Below are 17,481 nucleotides of genomic sequence, written 5' to 3' on the forward strand. Positions count from 1 at the left end.
CCGTGTATCTTAGGAAGTCGTCTTGCAAAACCAAGCTTTGTAACACAGTAACATCCTCACTTTCCTACTCCCTGACCACCGCCGCTCTCCGCTATCTCTACGAACTTGGCTTACACCAGGCTCTCTGGATAAGAGTGGAACCATACACATTGAGACTGGTCTCCTTCCCTCAGTGTAAGACTTCAAGGTTTATCAACACACTATCACCTGCTAACACTTCCTCCCCCTTTAAAGTTGAACAATAATTTATTGTATGTATATATCACATTTGTTCATTGGTTCATCTTCTGATGAATGTAGTATGTATGCATGCTGCTCCCACCTTTGGGCTATTGGGAATAATGTTTCTGGGAACATGGGTGGTACAAATACCTTATTTCACTCCTCTTAGGAATATACCATATATATATGCATATTTTTCTATACCGGCACATCATTTTACCATCACCATGCCAAGGTTCTCACATGTGACTTTCCCCACCGCCTACATTGCCTGAGTTCAGATAATTTTGAACAGGGCTTTGTGTCTCTTGAATGGCTGCTTTCTTCTTCCCCATCTTTTTCTCTATTTCTTTCTCATATTCTTGAAGGCCCCCTAGAGACACAGGAATGCTCCATAGCTCTTCTGTCTTCATTTGGTTCTAGATGGGTCCTCTTTTTGAACCTACAGGGGGGCTGATTGCCTTCCAAGATGAGGGCTCGGGCTTAGGGTAGCATCTACGTTGAAGGCTGCCTGCATGTGGGATCACAGCCAGCTCTGGCTAAAGCTGTGATGTGACGAGACATAGCTTTGCTATCCTTGATACTCCAGTGAGCTGACCCCCTACATCCCATTTGGACACCCTGCCTAATCTTGTCCTTAAGGGTTTTACTTTCCACTACAACTGATCATACCTTCAAAAACAACTGTGCAGCAATACTTCATCTTGAAGATGAAGGTTTCCAGGATCTATTTGGAAAATATCCCAAAAGACAGATATAATGGAATCAGGTTAAGTTTCAGAGGTAGACAGATAACCAGCCATTCAAACCATATCCTTGCCCCAAATTAGAAAACAGTGCTCTGCTGTGGGATGTTCTGTATGTCCTGTGGGAGCCCTTCTTGGGTTCTTTGTGGCGTTACTCAGCAGGTCCGCATAGAGGATGATTAGGACCATGGGCCTGAGTGCAGGTGTCTGAGATGGTCTGCACTTGGCTGTGCTGGGGGATGGTCTGTATGTCAAGTTGTTCTGATTGATCAATAAATAAAACCTGATCGGCTGTGGCTAGGCAGGAAGGATAGGCGGGACTAACAGAGAGGAGAAATAAAAGGACAGGAAGGCAGAAGGACTGACTGCCAGATGCCGCCATGACCAGCAGCATGTGAAGATGCCGGTGGGCCACCAGCCACGTGGCAAGGTATAGATTTCTGGAAATGGACTAATTTAAGCTATAAGCACAGTTAGCAAGAAGCCTGCCATGGCTATACAGTTTGTAAGCAATATAAGTCTCTGTGTTTACTTGGTTGGGTCTGAGCGGCTGTGGGACTGGCGGGTGACAGAGATTTGTCCTGACTGTGGGCAAGGCAGGAAAACTCTAGCAACAGTGCTCTTTTGAATGTATGTCCTCAGCTAAAAGACCGAATAGTGAGTACATTTTTATACTAAAGATGAAAGGGATCCTAGGAACACTCTCTGGGTGCATGTACTCTGTAGGTACATAGCTGAGAACCAGGTGCCATCTCTTCCTTCAGGTCCTGGATGGTACACAGCTTTGCAAGCAGGGCTGGGGTGGTTTTTAGCTCCCACATATCAGGAGTGACAGTCAAAAGCAGGAACCTTGGGCTAATGATGGGTGTGGTAACATTACCCTTCTGCCAGCACCACCTTGTGGACAAGACATTGCTTAGATCATAGCAGTAGGAAGGTTTTCTAAGACCTTGAACATGGGGGTCTACTGGCCACTCACCTAGTGTCCTCTGAGGGAAGACAAAGGTCTTCTTGTATTAGGCAGAAAGACAGAACAGCAGGTATAGACTCTCAACCCAACATGCTTCCATCCAACACACACGTACATGCACAATGTCTCACCTGAGCCACTTCTTCAAAGTCATCGTGCCTCTTCTGGAGGGCCCGTGCTCGATGCAAGGACTTCCCAACCCCAGTGTGCTTGCTGAGAAAGGCCTCGCCATGGTTTTCAATCCAGTCCAGCACCTGGGCAGAGGAGGAAGACAGACAACACTGATTCTTCAGAAGAAGGAAAGACATGCAGCACTGGGTACAACTGCTTGAACCCTCCTCACCCCACCCCACGCCCACAAGAGCAGTAGTCCAGAGAGAAATGCCTAATCTGTTGTGAACACAGTCATTGGTAATGGACTTAGTTAAGCCCCAGCCTTAACTAACTTCAACTCAGCCATTCTGATCTCTAGAACAGCTTGCCATAGCTTTTTTGGTTTGAAAAGCCCTAGTCACTCCATTATTTTATTTATGACTATTTTTGTTATTATTTTTATTATTTGGTGCTGAGGGTTGAATTCAGGGTTTCCCACATGCCAGTCCATTGTTTTAAATCAGCAGCATGGGCTGCCAGACCCAGGTGAACCTTGTCACGGCTTCTACCTCATCAAATAAGGTCAGCCACACTGATAGGAAATGAGGTCACCTCGGGGAAGGAGGACTAAGCTGCTCACCCTTGCTTCACCACAAAATGTCACAGCAGTAGGGCCCGTCACTGGCCCCTGCCTTATTGTACTCTGGAGGTTCAGTCTTCCACCCCCATCCGGATGCTCAACATAGGTGACCACCAGGACAAGAACCTCCTCTGTCTCCTTGCCACCTCTTCCCAACCAGCCAACCAAACCAATCAGCTAAGGTCTCCGCATCCGAAGGCCTAGAGTATTTATTTGGCTAAAATGCAGTAGAGACTCCGTGTTCTCACAGGCTTAGCGATTTAGCCTGAAGACATTTCCCTCAATATTTAAGCTTGGAGCAGCAGTGGCCACGGCGGTAGAGGGAGGAGTGAGGAGATGTTAAGGTGAGAAATGTTTTCCTAAGGGATGCTTGGGAAAGTGCACAAGACCTTGAAATGCAGAGGAAACCAAAGCTTAAAAAAAATTTACACCTCACAGATATGAATGTATCCCAGGGAAAATGGAGGCAGCTTGTCATCTAGTCTCCGAGGAGTTGATGCTGGTTCCAGTTAAGTCAGAGTCATGCCTGTGATGCACTACCACCATACCCCTGGGTCCACCCTGCTCTCATGGTACAGGCTTCTAACCAAACACCTGATTAATGACGTAAGAGCCTTCCCAGATGCTGAGAGGAAGTTTCTGGAGAGTGATTCAGACGAAGTCAGTTTGCCTAAAGGTGCTATTTTCAATATGGACTTCCCCGTGGCAAACAGAAGCAGACTCAACCATTCCACAGGCTGCAGACCTGGGAATTCTTCCTGTACAGAATTCAGCCCCTGGTGTCACGTCTTTGGACACTGAGATCACTTAATGTCTGCGATGTGCCAAGTATGAGAGTCTTTGAAGGCTTCCCTATCACTTTAAAAAGTCCATACTGGATGGTGCTAGTGAGAAAGATGTATGGGAATGTAGAAAAGAGGTTAACAAACTCCCAAGTATAAGCATGGAGAGTCAGGTAATTAAATTACCCATCATAATTCAGAAAAGAATGCCCCTACTCATGACTGTTCAAGCATTAGGCATGTAGGTTTTTATTTTATGTGTGTGTGTCTTTGTGTATATATGCCATGAGTGTGTGAGTGCCCACAGAGGCCAGAAGAGGGCATCAGATGCTCTGAAGCTGGAGTTACAGGTGAATGTAAGCAGCCAGGTGTGGGTGCTGGAAACTGAACTTGGGGGGTCCTTTGCAAGAGCACCAAATGCTCTTAAAGGTGAGCTGTCTCTCCAGGCCCAGGAATGGGGGTGTAAAACACTTCCAGTGACACCCTTGGCGCTATACACAGAGAACGTGTATCCTAGAGGTACACTTGTGGGAAGAAAACTATGGTAGTGCTAGAGTCTGGCTTTGCAAACCCTGACCAGGCAGCAAGGAGAGGCGCTCCGAGGCTCTGTCTTCAGGTCAAGGAAAGCACCTCACTAGCCAGATTATCTCCACAGTCTCTTATGATTTTTACTGTCTTTTTAAAAAATTATCACTAGCTTTATGAAAATCGGCCATTCTAAACCATATTGGTTGAAAAGGAATGAATGCTTTTTACCTAGTTCACACACAGTTCCTCTTTTCATTCCACGGGGTAGGGGGGTGGGGAGGGGTATGATTCTATAATTTTTAAGACTTTTTTAAAAGAGCAATTTGTTTCCTTTTAAAGTAATTCAGCTTTCCTTAAAACAGCAATTCATTTTCAGTCAGGGCCACTTAGTTTACTTAATTAGCTCTGCTTTTATTACTCAAAAAACTATTTATTTCATATTTGAGAGGCTTTTATTCAGTTTAACATAACTTCAATTATTCTGTGATGTTATATTGAGAACACTCAGTACAGCTTCTGCCCGAGATCTAAAGGTGTGGAGAAATACATGCAACCTGGATAAGCATTCAAGGACTGTGTGGAAATCAATTCAGCAAATAAAAAAGGAAAGGATTTAGCAAATGAATAAAATTACTTTTGATATACTTATAGAAAAAGTACTTAGGGACACATGCATACAACCAATAGGTAAAGTGCTGCTGAAAGTGATTTCTGCTGCGTTTGTTTCTGATGGTTCAGCTGGAGCCCTTACCCCGATACACACATGCATAACACAAGCTCTCTTGATCCTGACCTATGACCTTCAGTGTAACACAGCTTCCTAGGCAGACCTGCACAGCAGGGCAGTGTGCTTCTCTGTAGACACTGGAAGTGTTGACAGTTACATCATACTGGAATTTCTCATGCAGCTCTGGAATTCTGGACACCCTCGAGTTTTTGATGAGTAAGTAATGGTGTGCTAGGCCCCAGAATCTGAATATCTATGAATGAAGAGGAATCAGCTCTCTAGCTAAAAATCCCTGGATCCCATGAGTATAAATAGACATCAAAGCATCCCTTGTATGTATCTCATGATTAGTACCTCTCATCTGTCTGTAAGATTATTTATTTATTGCCGGGCGGTGGTGGCGCACGCCTTTAATCCCAGCACTCGGGAGGCAGAGGCAGGCGGATCTCTTTGAGTTCGAGGCCAGCCTGGTCTACAAAGCGAGTTCCAGGAAAGGCACAAAGCTACACAGAGAAACCCTGTCTCGAAAAACCGAAAAAAAAAAAAAGATTATTTATTTATTTATATTTAAAGTACTCCATGATGAATTATAGCCAAGATGGTATAAGGTGAGAGAGCTATGCAGATCTCTTGATGGCTTTTGAGCTGGTATTTAAGCATTTCTGGCACCGGAGATGTTGTCTTTTTTGTTTTTATCTAAAGAGTCCTTGAGCAGCAGAGAAGAATGGAACATGAATATTCACATATTCCTATGTTTATATATCAGTCTTACTGTGCCCTAAAAGCAAGCACTAGAGCTACCCCACGGATACGAGATTATAAACAGTCACTAGTGGTCCCAACTCTAGGAATTTGGTCTATGGGCTAACAAACACTAGTCACTAAATCACATAACTCTTCATTAATCGCCGAGATGAAAATCACAAAAAAGCCAGATGCTTTCTAGATGGAGTTGGGGAAGGTCTCTGAAGAAATGAGACTTTACTGTGATTCAAGAGACAATATTACTTAGCTAAGTTAGAAATGGAAAAGACGCACACATGCGGGCCTCAAGTAGGAAGGAGATAGGAAACAGGTCCAGAGAAATCTGACCAAAACTTCAATGAGTTATGGTGCGCTGAATGGAAGGCTCTAGTAACGACTTTGCAACCATCCACCGAAAGGCTGCAAAGAGGAGAGATGCCATCAGATCCCCGCGGAAAAGCTGCTGCTTTGATTATGGAAAGTCAACTGGAGGGAAGCAAGAGGTGAGAAAATGAGACAAAAGTAGATATTCTGACAAGACCGATGGAGGCTTAGATTTGGAAAAACCACTGCCGGGGTTTGGTGGCTGAATGTGGTGGTGACAGAAGAAAGCAGTAAGGCCGGCCACCAGGGGCACAGCCTGCTGGGAACGGAAGGGGGAGTGTCACCGGACACAATGAAGGGAGCGAGGCAGGCTAGCTCATAGACACGGACTTCTTAGGATTCTCTCTGCACGCATGCTCTGCTATGTTCATACATGACAGTGACCACTGCGACCCCGAACTTGAGTGGGAAATATCCCCTAGTGACAATTGTCAATCTGATGTGGCAAGCTGTGCTTCTGTTTTCAAAGATGTAATTTATATACTGAGGGTTAAAAACAAATGATTACATCATTAATGGGTGGAGTACCATTAAAAAAAATAAAAACACTACATCCATTTTAAAAGCACCACCTTAGACTTGAATGGAGTTGATGCCTATGTTGTTGACAGGGCTGTTGACTGGGGTGTGGTTCTGAGAAGCTGTTAACCTGGTACACAAAGCCCACACATCTGGGACTGGCCCTGCTCACTCTCAACTGGCTAGTGAAATTCTGCCTCACCTCTGCACACCCTGCTCTCGGGAGTTTTGCTCCTAGTCTTTTTCTTCACTTGAGCTATGTCATCCTCCTCCGGGTTCCCACTCCCCAGGCTGCTTCCTAGTCACACTTGAGGCTACACGTAAAAATCACTGCCAATCTTTAATGACCTGTCCAAGGTAAGGTGGCTCTTGCCTTTCTATGACTGGGTGGGTTTTGTTGTTGTTGTTTTTGAGACAATGTCTCATGTCGCCAGTCTGGCCTCAAACTCAAGATATAGGTAAGGCTGTCCTTGAATTTTGGATCTTTCTGCCCCATCTCCAAAGTCCTGGGATTATAAGCATGTGCCGTCACACTCAATCCTTTTGATTCTTTTCAAACAACAATTACTAATTAGAACAAAGTATAAGTCCATATAAGGATGAAAATACCATCGTGAAACCCGTTACTCTGTATGAACAAACATAAAAAAATACACATAGAAAAAAAATCTTCACAACTATGGACTCACAGGCCTGATTCTCCCACGGGACTGCAACCTCCTCATAATTCCAGGGCACAGCCCAGCCCAGCACTCAACACATTGTGGTTGCTTAGTATGTGCCCAACTGAACTACATTCAAACCGATTCCTCCCCTACAGACCTTTGGGGGCGGATCTTAGCCATCCACCTTCTTCTATGTCCCTACTGTTCACAGTCTGCATTCAGAGTGGCTCCTTTGTATTTCTCTATCCCCTGTCACTGCCCCACTTGGCAGGTAGCTCCTAAGAGAATGCAAGAAATTTGGGGTTTTCACACTGAATCTGATCCTCCTCTTTCTCCACCACACAGCATCCGTGCTTGCCCCTCCTGCTTAGGGAATGGGTGATGAACATTTATGGCCATAGGTCGCCACACTTATCTGTAGCTAAGGCTTCTGCTCTCTCTGTTGAGCGACCCCATTCTGGACAAGCCTAATTTTGCTTCGTCACTAGAGTAGCCTGGACTCACCACTTCAACAATTAGACCGTCTAATAACAACCTGTAAAAACGCTTGCTCCATTCTCCTGTCCTGACATTTCAACCAGAAATAAGTACTTGCCCAGAACAGCCTTTTCTAAGAGCTGTTTCATATCCTGAACCAGATTTGAGCGCCAATTATGCAGGGTTTCTTAATCACCCCTTTCTTTCTGTCTAATTGTGTTTACTCCATCTAACATACAATCAAGATGAAATGTTCTTCAGGGCAGGAGGCAGTCTTCCAGTAGCCAAGGAGGAGGGGAATATCCTTCTGAAGGAAACTATTGATCATCACTGAACAGTGGCCATGAACAGAACTGCAAATGGAAGGTAACCTTGGCAGCAAGGACTTTGTGGTCCTGTTCTCCACACCTGGACCCTCTTCTTAAACCCATCCCTAAGGTGTTTCTATTCAGCTCTCTACTCTGGTCATTCACCATGGCCGTGCGACACATACATGCTTGTTTGGTTTGAGCCCTGCTTTATTTCCACCCGCAGTATGAACTCCGTGTGGGCAAGGGCTTTGTTTGGTCCACTGCTGTGTTCTCAAATGCTAAATAAAAGATCAAGTGAACTAAAAGAATCATGATTTTACCACTTCCTGCATGCTAAGAGGTGGAAATCATGAAAGGAGATGGGGCCTCTTGCCATCAAATACGGAATCCGAATCCCAACCTTGTGATTCCCTTATCTGGTTTTCTCTGATAAATTACCTTATTCAAAACAGGCTTTTAAGTTTGCATACTAAATTGGTCCATGGCAAAGCAAGGGGCATCCAATGCTTCTAGTACAGCAAAGAATTCCTTCCTCCCAACGCGTATGTGCCAGTGCCCCGGCTCCCCGCCCCTTTCCATTCAGAAAGCCATCATTCTGCAGCAATTATGCACCAGCAGGCATCTGGAACATATTTTGTTGTTAAAGGCTCAAGTACACACAGTGTGCAAGAGCACCCAGGAGAGTCCATCAAATCACTATTCTTGTCTATTCACACCGCGCACTACGTACTGTTTCCAAAGGGGAACTGCCAGCATCACAAGCACCAGCCAGGTTGAGACTTGAGAGCAGGCAGGCGTCACTTCAAGTGCTCAATTACCACTCACCCACTTTGTTTTTGGTCCCCTCTCTGGAACAAGTATGGCCAAAATAAATGTCATGCTGTGGCAGGAGAGGCCATCATTTTTCTGGGTGGAATGAGCTAATGATCATTAGCAGGTAATCAATCGGTCTGTCCCCTAGGAGTTGGGGTTCCTCCTACTGACAGGTCCATGCCAGGCAGACTAAGGCAGCTGAGAGCCCACACGCCTCAAGTCTCAGCCATCCTCAGTTGGGACCTTGACACCCTAGACATCCCACACCTCTCCCCCCAGGTAGAACTAAAGGTGGGGTAACTGGAACCTCTCTGAAAGACTCTTCTCAGCCTGGTATCAATTTATGGACCTCCCCTTCTTCCCACTAAGGCTTGAAACTGTTGTCAGAAACTCCGAACTCTAAGAGTCCTCTGGGGTTCTTTTAAAATATAGGTGCCACTTACCCCCAGAGATTGTGAATCAAAAAGTATGGAATTGTCTCCCATAGGGTGCTTGAAAAACATCCCCACTCTATCTGGCTGACATTAATGCCAAGAACCCAAGGACTAAACCTTGAGAAACAGAGTTCCATATGCACACCTGACACCTAGTTGTTTCTATAAAAAAAAAAAAATGGACAGTACTTTTTTTTTTGGACAGCACTTTTTAGTAATTTTTACATTAAAGGCTCTCAGACCCACAGAGTCCAATTACCCCCGCTCACACTTGCCACACTCCATTACTATGATTCCCCATCCTCCCCCTACACTCCCCCAGCTCATCTATCAGATTATCTAAATCCACTCTGATTTTGCTTCCCCTCTGCTCAAAATCCTCCCATAGTTCCCTGCTAGTAACGACATGAATCCTTTCACCCGGTGCTCAGTGCCCTAGAATTAACATGTGAAGGCCTGAGGATGTGCTAAGCACAGGAGGTGACCCTGAACAATGCCTTTTTCATTACTCATGAACATAATTAAAAATATATCGAAGACATTAAAGATGCTGTAAACCATACATCAAGGAAGTCTAGAGGGTCAGTAACCCCCTCCAAAGGGGCTTCTTCCTCTCACCATCTCCCAAACACAAGGAAAGTGCTGGATCTTCCTTGCAAATCATCATCTTGGGAGGATCACTCCAGTCAGAATAGAGTTTTCACGCACGCATGCACGCACGCACGCACGCGCACACACACACACACACGGGGGGGGGGACAGGGGGCGGGGGGGGGGGAGGCCCGGGGAGGGCAAGATGGGAAATAGGGATCCAGAAGGAAGAGCATATGAGAATACCATGAAACTCCCAGAAAGAGGGGTGTGCACATGTAAGTAGCCAGCCTCTAACCTGCAGAGTCCAAGAAGAGAGGAGAGGCACCCACTGCCTCCTCCTACTGGGGGGGGGGTGGCGGGGAGAAGGATAGAGCATGCCCATTAGGATGAGAGAGAGCATAGAGAGATGGGAAGAGCTCTCTATCTTCACTCCAATCAGAGAGCGACTCAGCCCACCTTCCCTCTTTCCCCAGTTTAGCTAAGCCTGCTGGTACTCTGGCTGGCTTCTCATTCTGCCTAAAGAATCACGTGTTTTATACTTGAAAATATCTGAATGAATGGATTATCACCATTAAAATTTTAAGTGAGAAATTTTAAACTGCTAATTACTGCCACAGGCAAGTGGATATTATTCAAATATACGATACAAAGGAAAGCCTCACCAAGGCTGAGTTAACATCACCACCAACTGAAAAATGAAAACTGGGAGTGGGTATTTGGGGGTAATTTGTATTATAGATAAATAGGTGTAGAGAGCAATTCTTAAATGATGGGACACAAGGAAAAGTGTCAAGGCATGAGTGTGACTGTTTTTGTGGGACAGACAGTTTGAGGGTTGATCTGAGGCTGTCAGTAGCTACATAACATTAGGAAAATCTCATCCTGTGGAACCACATCTCCCACCAGGGCTGTTTGATCAGTGGCGTTCTAGCACTAAATGATAACCCCCTTGGCCCAGGGCTGTGTCTTATTCCCACCCCCCACCAGAGAGGCTAGCAGCAGGAGCTCTGAGGTCAGGGAGTCTGGGGTTTGATGCTATGCTCCGCCACCAGGTGTCGGATCAGAAGTGAGTATACTTCACCTCTCTATTCTCCTTCTCAGAAAGATGGAACTGCCACCTGCCTCGTGGTGTTGGGAGATTAAACAGGAGACGGCAAGTGAAGGGATCAGATGTCCAATCACATCTCCTCACACAGCCGGTGCATTCAGAGCTCTGAACAATGTAGCTTTTATAAACAATTTAGTCTCAAGAGTCAGAACTAATCTTTCCTTTGATGTTTGAATTTCTTCCCAGCATTCTTATCATAGAAATAGTCCATTTCAAATCCTGAAGATGGTTCTTCATATGCGTAGTCTAAGATCTGATTGTGTGCACAAGGTGTGCAAGCCTTTTATTCCTAGACTATCTTTTCTTCTATAGGAAAAGTTAGTTTCCAGACTCATCAATGCTTTGGTCACTTTGTTGTTGTTGTTGCTGCTGATCATTCTCAATGCAAACTGTGATGCTTGCCTTTTATCACATATACTGGCAAATGAATTATTCAATGGCCAATTGGTTTCGTCTGATTAAGGCACTGCGGTCACTACAGTTAGTGAATGACTGATTATCTGAAATTAAATCCTCACAGATCTCTTTCAGATATTTTTCTTTTTTTGCAAACCAAGTCAACAAAGTAAAATCTATAATTTTCCACACGAGGCACCAGGAAAATGAATACAGGGAGACTCCTTTGCAGTTCAGGAAGTCTGGTTCTACTAGTATTTGTCATCAGTTCAGAACGTTGCCACCAAGCAAGCTGAATCTCCCGCCACTCCCCTGCTAGCTTACAGGAGTGGACTGCTTAAGAACAAGATGCTTTTTTCGGAGGAGGCCATAGGCGCCTCAAAGGTGCCAGGGCTACATTCACGCCATCATGAACAGCTCCGTCTTCTTCCAGCCGGTGGTGGGCGTTCAGCTAGACCTCCTATTCCTGCTCTGTCTGCCTGCCTGCATGCTCTGCCTGCGGCTTAGCTCTCCGCCTCATGACCTTCCTAAGAACACTGCTCCAAGCTCCCGGCCTGTGCACCAAGAATCAGCGCAACTCTCACCCCCACCAGAGGGCACTCTGCACTGGACTCTGCCAGGTCATCAGTCTTTTGCTTTCTGGCCTGAACCCAGACAGCTGTGTGTCACTAGTAAGTCCTAAGGTGCATACGTCTTCTCTCAGGCGCAGGGGCTTCAAGATTCTAGCACAGGAACTTGCATACAGGAGACATTCCAAAAATACTTGATATCATAAAGATGCCCCTATAAAGTTTATAGAGTCATCATATAAAACAAAACAAAAACCAGGCAAGGAAGGAGGGGAGGCAGAACAGGATGACCTGCTGGGGTGCTCCCAAATATAGTTTCTCTAAGAAAACACACAAGCAATTTACTTCTCCCAGAAAGAGCACATGTCTAGTTACTCCTTGCTCTCTCCAGCTGTGTGGGGTCTACACGGGCTTGGAAGCAGCCTTTTGCACACACAGGAAGCCAGAGGAGTTAACAAGACCATAAAAGGCACAAGGTAGAGGACGGGCAATACCATCAAGGAGCGCTTTTATTGATGTTGCCCAATACTGTTCTACTCTAAGATGGAAAAAAAAAAAAAAAAAACCACCCAAAAACAGGACTTAAAAATATTTCACACTGAGCGAATAGCAGGCACCCTTCCCTTTCTTCAGTTTAATTAATCCAATTCCAGTTGTACCTATAAGATGAATTTCCAACATTCACCCAACCCAGCAGGGAGAAAGAAAGCCGAGAACACACCTGCTGGGACCAGGAGAAGGGAGGCAGGCCAGTTCTGGAAGCAGGTGTTTAAATGCAATCTCTTCCACTGACATCTTTGGATTATACATCTCGGCTTCACTCCTATTTCAAGGCTTAAAGGACAAAACATTCCTACCTGGGCAAGATCTCACTTCAGAAATGGCAACGGGGCAGGACATCAGACAGTTGGGGGATGGCCCTGCTCTCCATCACCCCAGTGGGGGGTCTCTGGCTCTTTCTTTTGTCTGTCTCTCCACTTCACATGTTCACCTGTTTTAATGCCTTCCATCTTTAAGTCTATCTCTGCCTCTGCCTCTGCCTGGGGTATGTGGTCTGTCTTCCCCTGTATAATGTGCATCTTTACCTCTCCCCTAGTCTTATTTTATGTCTGTGTCTCTCCTGGGGCACCTGGAATATGGATCAGATGATCTACTTTCTGGTCCTGGCACTACCATCAACTAGCTGTGTGGTTATGACCAAGTCCCTTTACATCTCTGGGACTCAATTCCTTCAACTATATAGTAAGTTTTACTGGCTGTGGTTTTGGGCTTTGAGAGCGTTGAGATTTAGTCACGGAATGAAATAGAATCCTTACCAGAAAACCCACACAGCAGATGCTGGGTGTCCCCAACAGCACAAGCAGCAGGGGGCACCCGAGGACCATGGAGAGAGAATTTGACTATGCGCTAGGCAGGAACTGTGTTTACATTTTGTGCCATGAGTAAGGTCCTATTGTTATCAGTCCTGATTTAGAGGTGGGAAAAAACAAAAACCCAGCAACATCATGAGATGCAGCAGTCTGTCTATGTCCTGCTGGTCACAGAGGTCAGACATGTTCAGATAGGATTTACTGACTCCTGAGCCTGTGCTGGTGTCTGCCATTCTGCATTGCCCTGGCTGATGATACCTGCACACTAGCCTCCCATGCAGGCTAATGATAAAACAGCTCTGGATCCTAAATGTGTTTAGGTATCTTAGGTCCAGACTATGGGTAGGGTCCAAAGAACTCTCTTTTCCTTTAAGACACCAATCCTGACTTCTCATACCGTCGCCTGAAACTGTTCCATGGATATTCAATTACCCTACGTGCTGACTGCCATGCTCTGGTAGACATGTTCTTTGTATTTTCTTGTATCATTCTAATTAACTGACCAGGTGTCTCAGCAGCATTTAGTTAAGTTCTGGGTCCATGAAAGAGACCTGAACTTCTTGAATAATCAGTGAGCATCATGGGATGCATGAACACTGATATTGTGTCTCCTGTGTCCTCAGCCCGGGCCAGGAACACCAAGAACCTCAAGATGTCATATCACAGTTCTCGTAGGCTGGCTCCACTCTTCACAAATAAAGCAACCACTGCATGGGTGAGAGAGGACCAAGGAGTCACTGGACAAAAGCAGGTGGAGGGGTCCTCTAAGGATTCCTGTCCATTCATCAGGCATAAAGAGAACCCAGTTCCATGTGGACACAGCTAAAAGCCAGAAAGAAAGAAAGAAATCCTGACCTCCGTTCTTGAGGTGACTGGTACAGATGAGACATGCACAGGTTTCAAAGGACAGTGGGGATCAATGGTGAGTGTGTTATCAAGATTTTGTTCCTGGAGACCAAGCCTCATGTAGCTCATGCTGGCCTTGAACTCACTATGTGGCCTAAGATGACCTTAAATTCCTCATCTTACGTGCTAGGATTATAGGCACGTGCTTCCACACCAGGCTGAAGCAGGGAAATAGCTTGTGTGGTCTGTGTCCCCAAACTAGGATGGCTCATGCAGGGGTGGGAGTCAAAAGAAGGAAGACCGCATCCATCACTCCAACCCCTGAGCGGGTGGTTCAGCTGCCTTTGGAAACACAGTCCAGACAGATGCCAGGCACCAATGATTGACAGGATGTCAGGTAAGCCATTGGGATCCACCAACAGACTCGTTCCCCCTTATTTCCACAGTTATTCTCCCACCTACCTGCATATATGCACAGAGAATAAATGAGTGGGCAAATGATGAAGCGGGTGGGTGATGATGAGTGAACACTTACATACCCTAAAAAGAACAGTGGAGTTGACCATCCTGAGAATTCAGTCTTCAAGGAACACCCAAGCCCCCATCACACTCACCACCTAGTCTTCCATCTGCTTTCCCACTTCGCCAACAATACGATAATCTGAGACACTTATTGTTAAGATGTCCTAGAATAGCCATATATGCCTCTTTATGACTTTATTACATTTTTTCTTCCCTATAGTATAGCTGCCATGTGGTCACAAGCAAGTCTGATGACTACAGATCTGTGAGAATCCAAGTGTGACATGCTCCCCTCCTCAGAGCTGTTCTGCAGCTCTCCAGAGGCCTGCCTGTGTCACCGTAGGAGGGTAATGAGGAGCCCAGAAACACTATCTCACTTGTACTGGTGGCCAATATCATCTTGGCAAGCCACAGAGAGTTTATGGAAGCGGCCACACCCTTCTTTTGTCCCCGGGAGGCTGGCACCTCACTCATCTGTCTCACTTGCAGACCAGACAGCTTCCCTGATCTCTGAGCTCCGGGTGATGAATTTATCTGGACAGCTCCAGATGGCATGAGCAGGCAGCTGACTCGTCTGCTTCTCCCTTCCTGCCAGCCCCGGGCCTCAGAGCTGATTGGCACATCAGCCGTTGCTCACCCCTGGGGACGGACGTATCCTTATGATGACTCTATCACATGTCAGTCAGGAAGGGGTGCCACAAGGGAGTTAGGGGAGCCCAAGAAAGAAGAGCAAGCCTGAAGGTCCCCGTACTCACGCCAACTCCCGGAATGTGTAACAATAGCAAGGATGCTCCCTAACCTGCCTGTCCACTTTGGGCACCTAGTACCAGGCTCCTGTTAACAGCAGCTGTGAAGACCTGTGACCAGACTCTCACTCCCTCATGCTATCTTCTTGCTCTTTCTGGATTATACTGGGAGAATGGAAGGAGAGTGAACGGGCACTTCCGGTATAGAATACTGAAGTCCCACAGCGGCCATCATCACAGGAGTCTGACAACAGGTGTTTGTACCTGTGAAAGGGAGACGACCTTGGCCTTGATCTTGGGTCCAGATCCTACGCAGCTCCCCCCTACTCAGTGTATGAGTCCTCTGGGCAAATCTCTCAGGTTCCCCCCAAGACAGAGAAACAGAAAGCACAAGTGGGAAAGAATGAGTGATTTCCTCTGAATGGGCATTTACGGCCTGGCTATATTGTTACATCAGAAACGATCATTCCATTATTATCGGCAGCGATGGAAGAGCAGGGACTAGCACAATAATACAAAAAAGACAGATAAAGCCAGAGTAGCCTCTGACCGTGGGATGTAGAAGGATTAATAGCCTTGCTTTAAATCGGTTTCAAAGGTCCAGCTTTGTTAATAAATCATAAAGACCCCTATGCTGCCCCACCCCTACACTATCAGTCCACCACATCCTTGATCAAGCAATGAGTTCACTTTCTGTAGAGTTCCTCTCCAGCAGTGCTCATATGACTCCCCCGACCAGAGCTGTCTAGGGTCTCCCTGCCAGCACGAAGTTACCTGATTACAAGGAGTTGCTACTCAGGTCAAACCTCCTCCCAACACTCCTAAGAGCTGCTCAGCAAGATGCACGCCCTTCCCAAGGCCAGTTTGTTTTGCCTCATTTCCCTCTCTCCCTGCAGCAGCGTGTGGAGGAACAGCTGAGCGCTGGCTGAGTTGCAGTGTTCCCTCGATCAATGCAGACTTCCTTGAGCCTGGCAACCAGGTCAGGGTCCGAGCTGTCGGCATCCTGAGAGGGAGGAGGGGACGCGGGAGGGTGGGGGGGTGGGGAGCTGGGCGGGGGAGGGGGCACAGAGCCTGTTTACCTGCTGCACGTCCTGCTGGAAGACACACAGCTGCAGCCGCTGGTGCAGCCGCACCTTGCGGTGCTGCCAGATGCTCTCCAGCCGCCGCTGGTGGTGCAGTACCTCATGCACCACATCCAGCACCTGGTGTACCGCCTTGGAGTAGTTGGCCGTGGCTGTGAGAGACTCCGAGTTCCCAGGACTCAGGGGGCGCTGCAGGACATCCAGCAGTGCTTTGCCGTCCTGGCTGACCTGCAGGAAGGAAGGGAGATCAGGTCAGGAGCCCCGGATCGGATCAAGGGACAGCAAATGCAGGCAGGGTCGGAGAGAGGTGAGAAGAATCTGCCTGACATCCTCGATCCCCCACCAAGCTCATCACAACTAAGGAGTGTGCCAGTCGTGGTGTCTACAGTCTAGAGAAGAACAGGACATCCGGAGTCGAGGGAGACAGGGGCTGCAGGACCCCTGGCCAGTTGGGTGTGAAGGCCTCTCTCCCACCTCCAAGTATAGTTGACTGCGCATGGGCAGAGAGTCCGCCTTGTTCTCGGCCCTTTCCCCGATGTCCATGATAGTGCCTGCCCTATCGCAGAGGCTTCCTGAGTGACTATTCTGAGTGACTCTCTCTGACTACATCAGCTGCCAGGACTTCATGTCAGAAAGAAAGCCACCTGTGTTGTCAGCCTAAGTCTCCCAACTTTCTCGTCCTCAGCTTCCTCTGCTTGGCTCCAAGCTTCTGGATACACTGAGAGAGGCATTGGTCCTCAGTGTCCTTGTCTGTAAAAGGGGAATGGTAAGGGTGCACACTTCACAGGGTGGCAGCCCTTGTCTGTAGAAGGGAGATGGTAAGGGCACACACTTCACAGGGTGGCAGTCCTTGTCTGCAGAATGGAGATGGTAAGGGCACACACTTCACAGGGTGGCAGTAGCTATCACATGAGCTAGAATGTGCAGAGTGCACAGGGCCCAGCACATAGCACTGGCTACCATTTTACCTTCATCTCTATCACCTCTTCTGCTACCTATCTTTTTAAATTTCTGTTCATTTTCCTTCTGTGATCTTTACTGGCTCTTACACCCTTTCTTCCCCCCCCCCCTTTATAGAATGCCCTGGTTTTTCTTGAGATGCATCTTCCTAGAATATGCAGAGTAGGGTCGGGACCTTCAGATTGTAGACACACCACTCAGATTCCTGGACTCCCCAGCTCCACCCTCAGTGC

At 46.9% G+C, this 17,481-nt stretch overlaps 1 protein-coding gene across 36 annotated transcripts in view; it reads right to left on the reverse strand.

The window, feature by feature from the left end:
• The window catches only part of Kalrn (kalirin RhoGEF kinase), a 605,995-nt gene that overhangs the window by 328,361 nt on the left and 260,153 nt on the right, over positions 1-17,481 (reverse strand). For all 36 annotated transcript variants that reach the window (XM_015993393.3, XM_042259218.2, XM_042259217.2 and 33 more), the window contains exons 9-10: positions 16,286-16,516; positions 2,070-2,192 (exon numbers count right to left, since the gene is read on the reverse strand). In XM_015993393.3, the coding sequence (XP_015848879.1) occupies positions 2,070-2,192; positions 16,286-16,516 (354 nt within the window). The remainder of the gene's footprint in view (positions 1-2,069; positions 2,193-16,285; positions 16,517-17,481) is intronic.

Source organism: Peromyscus maniculatus, chromosome 12 (assembly GCF_049852395.1).
Source record: "Peromyscus maniculatus bairdii isolate BWxNUB_F1_BW_parent chromosome 12, HU_Pman_BW_mat_3.1, whole genome shotgun sequence".
NCBI lineage: Eukaryota > Metazoa > Chordata > Mammalia > Rodentia > Cricetidae > Peromyscus > Peromyscus maniculatus.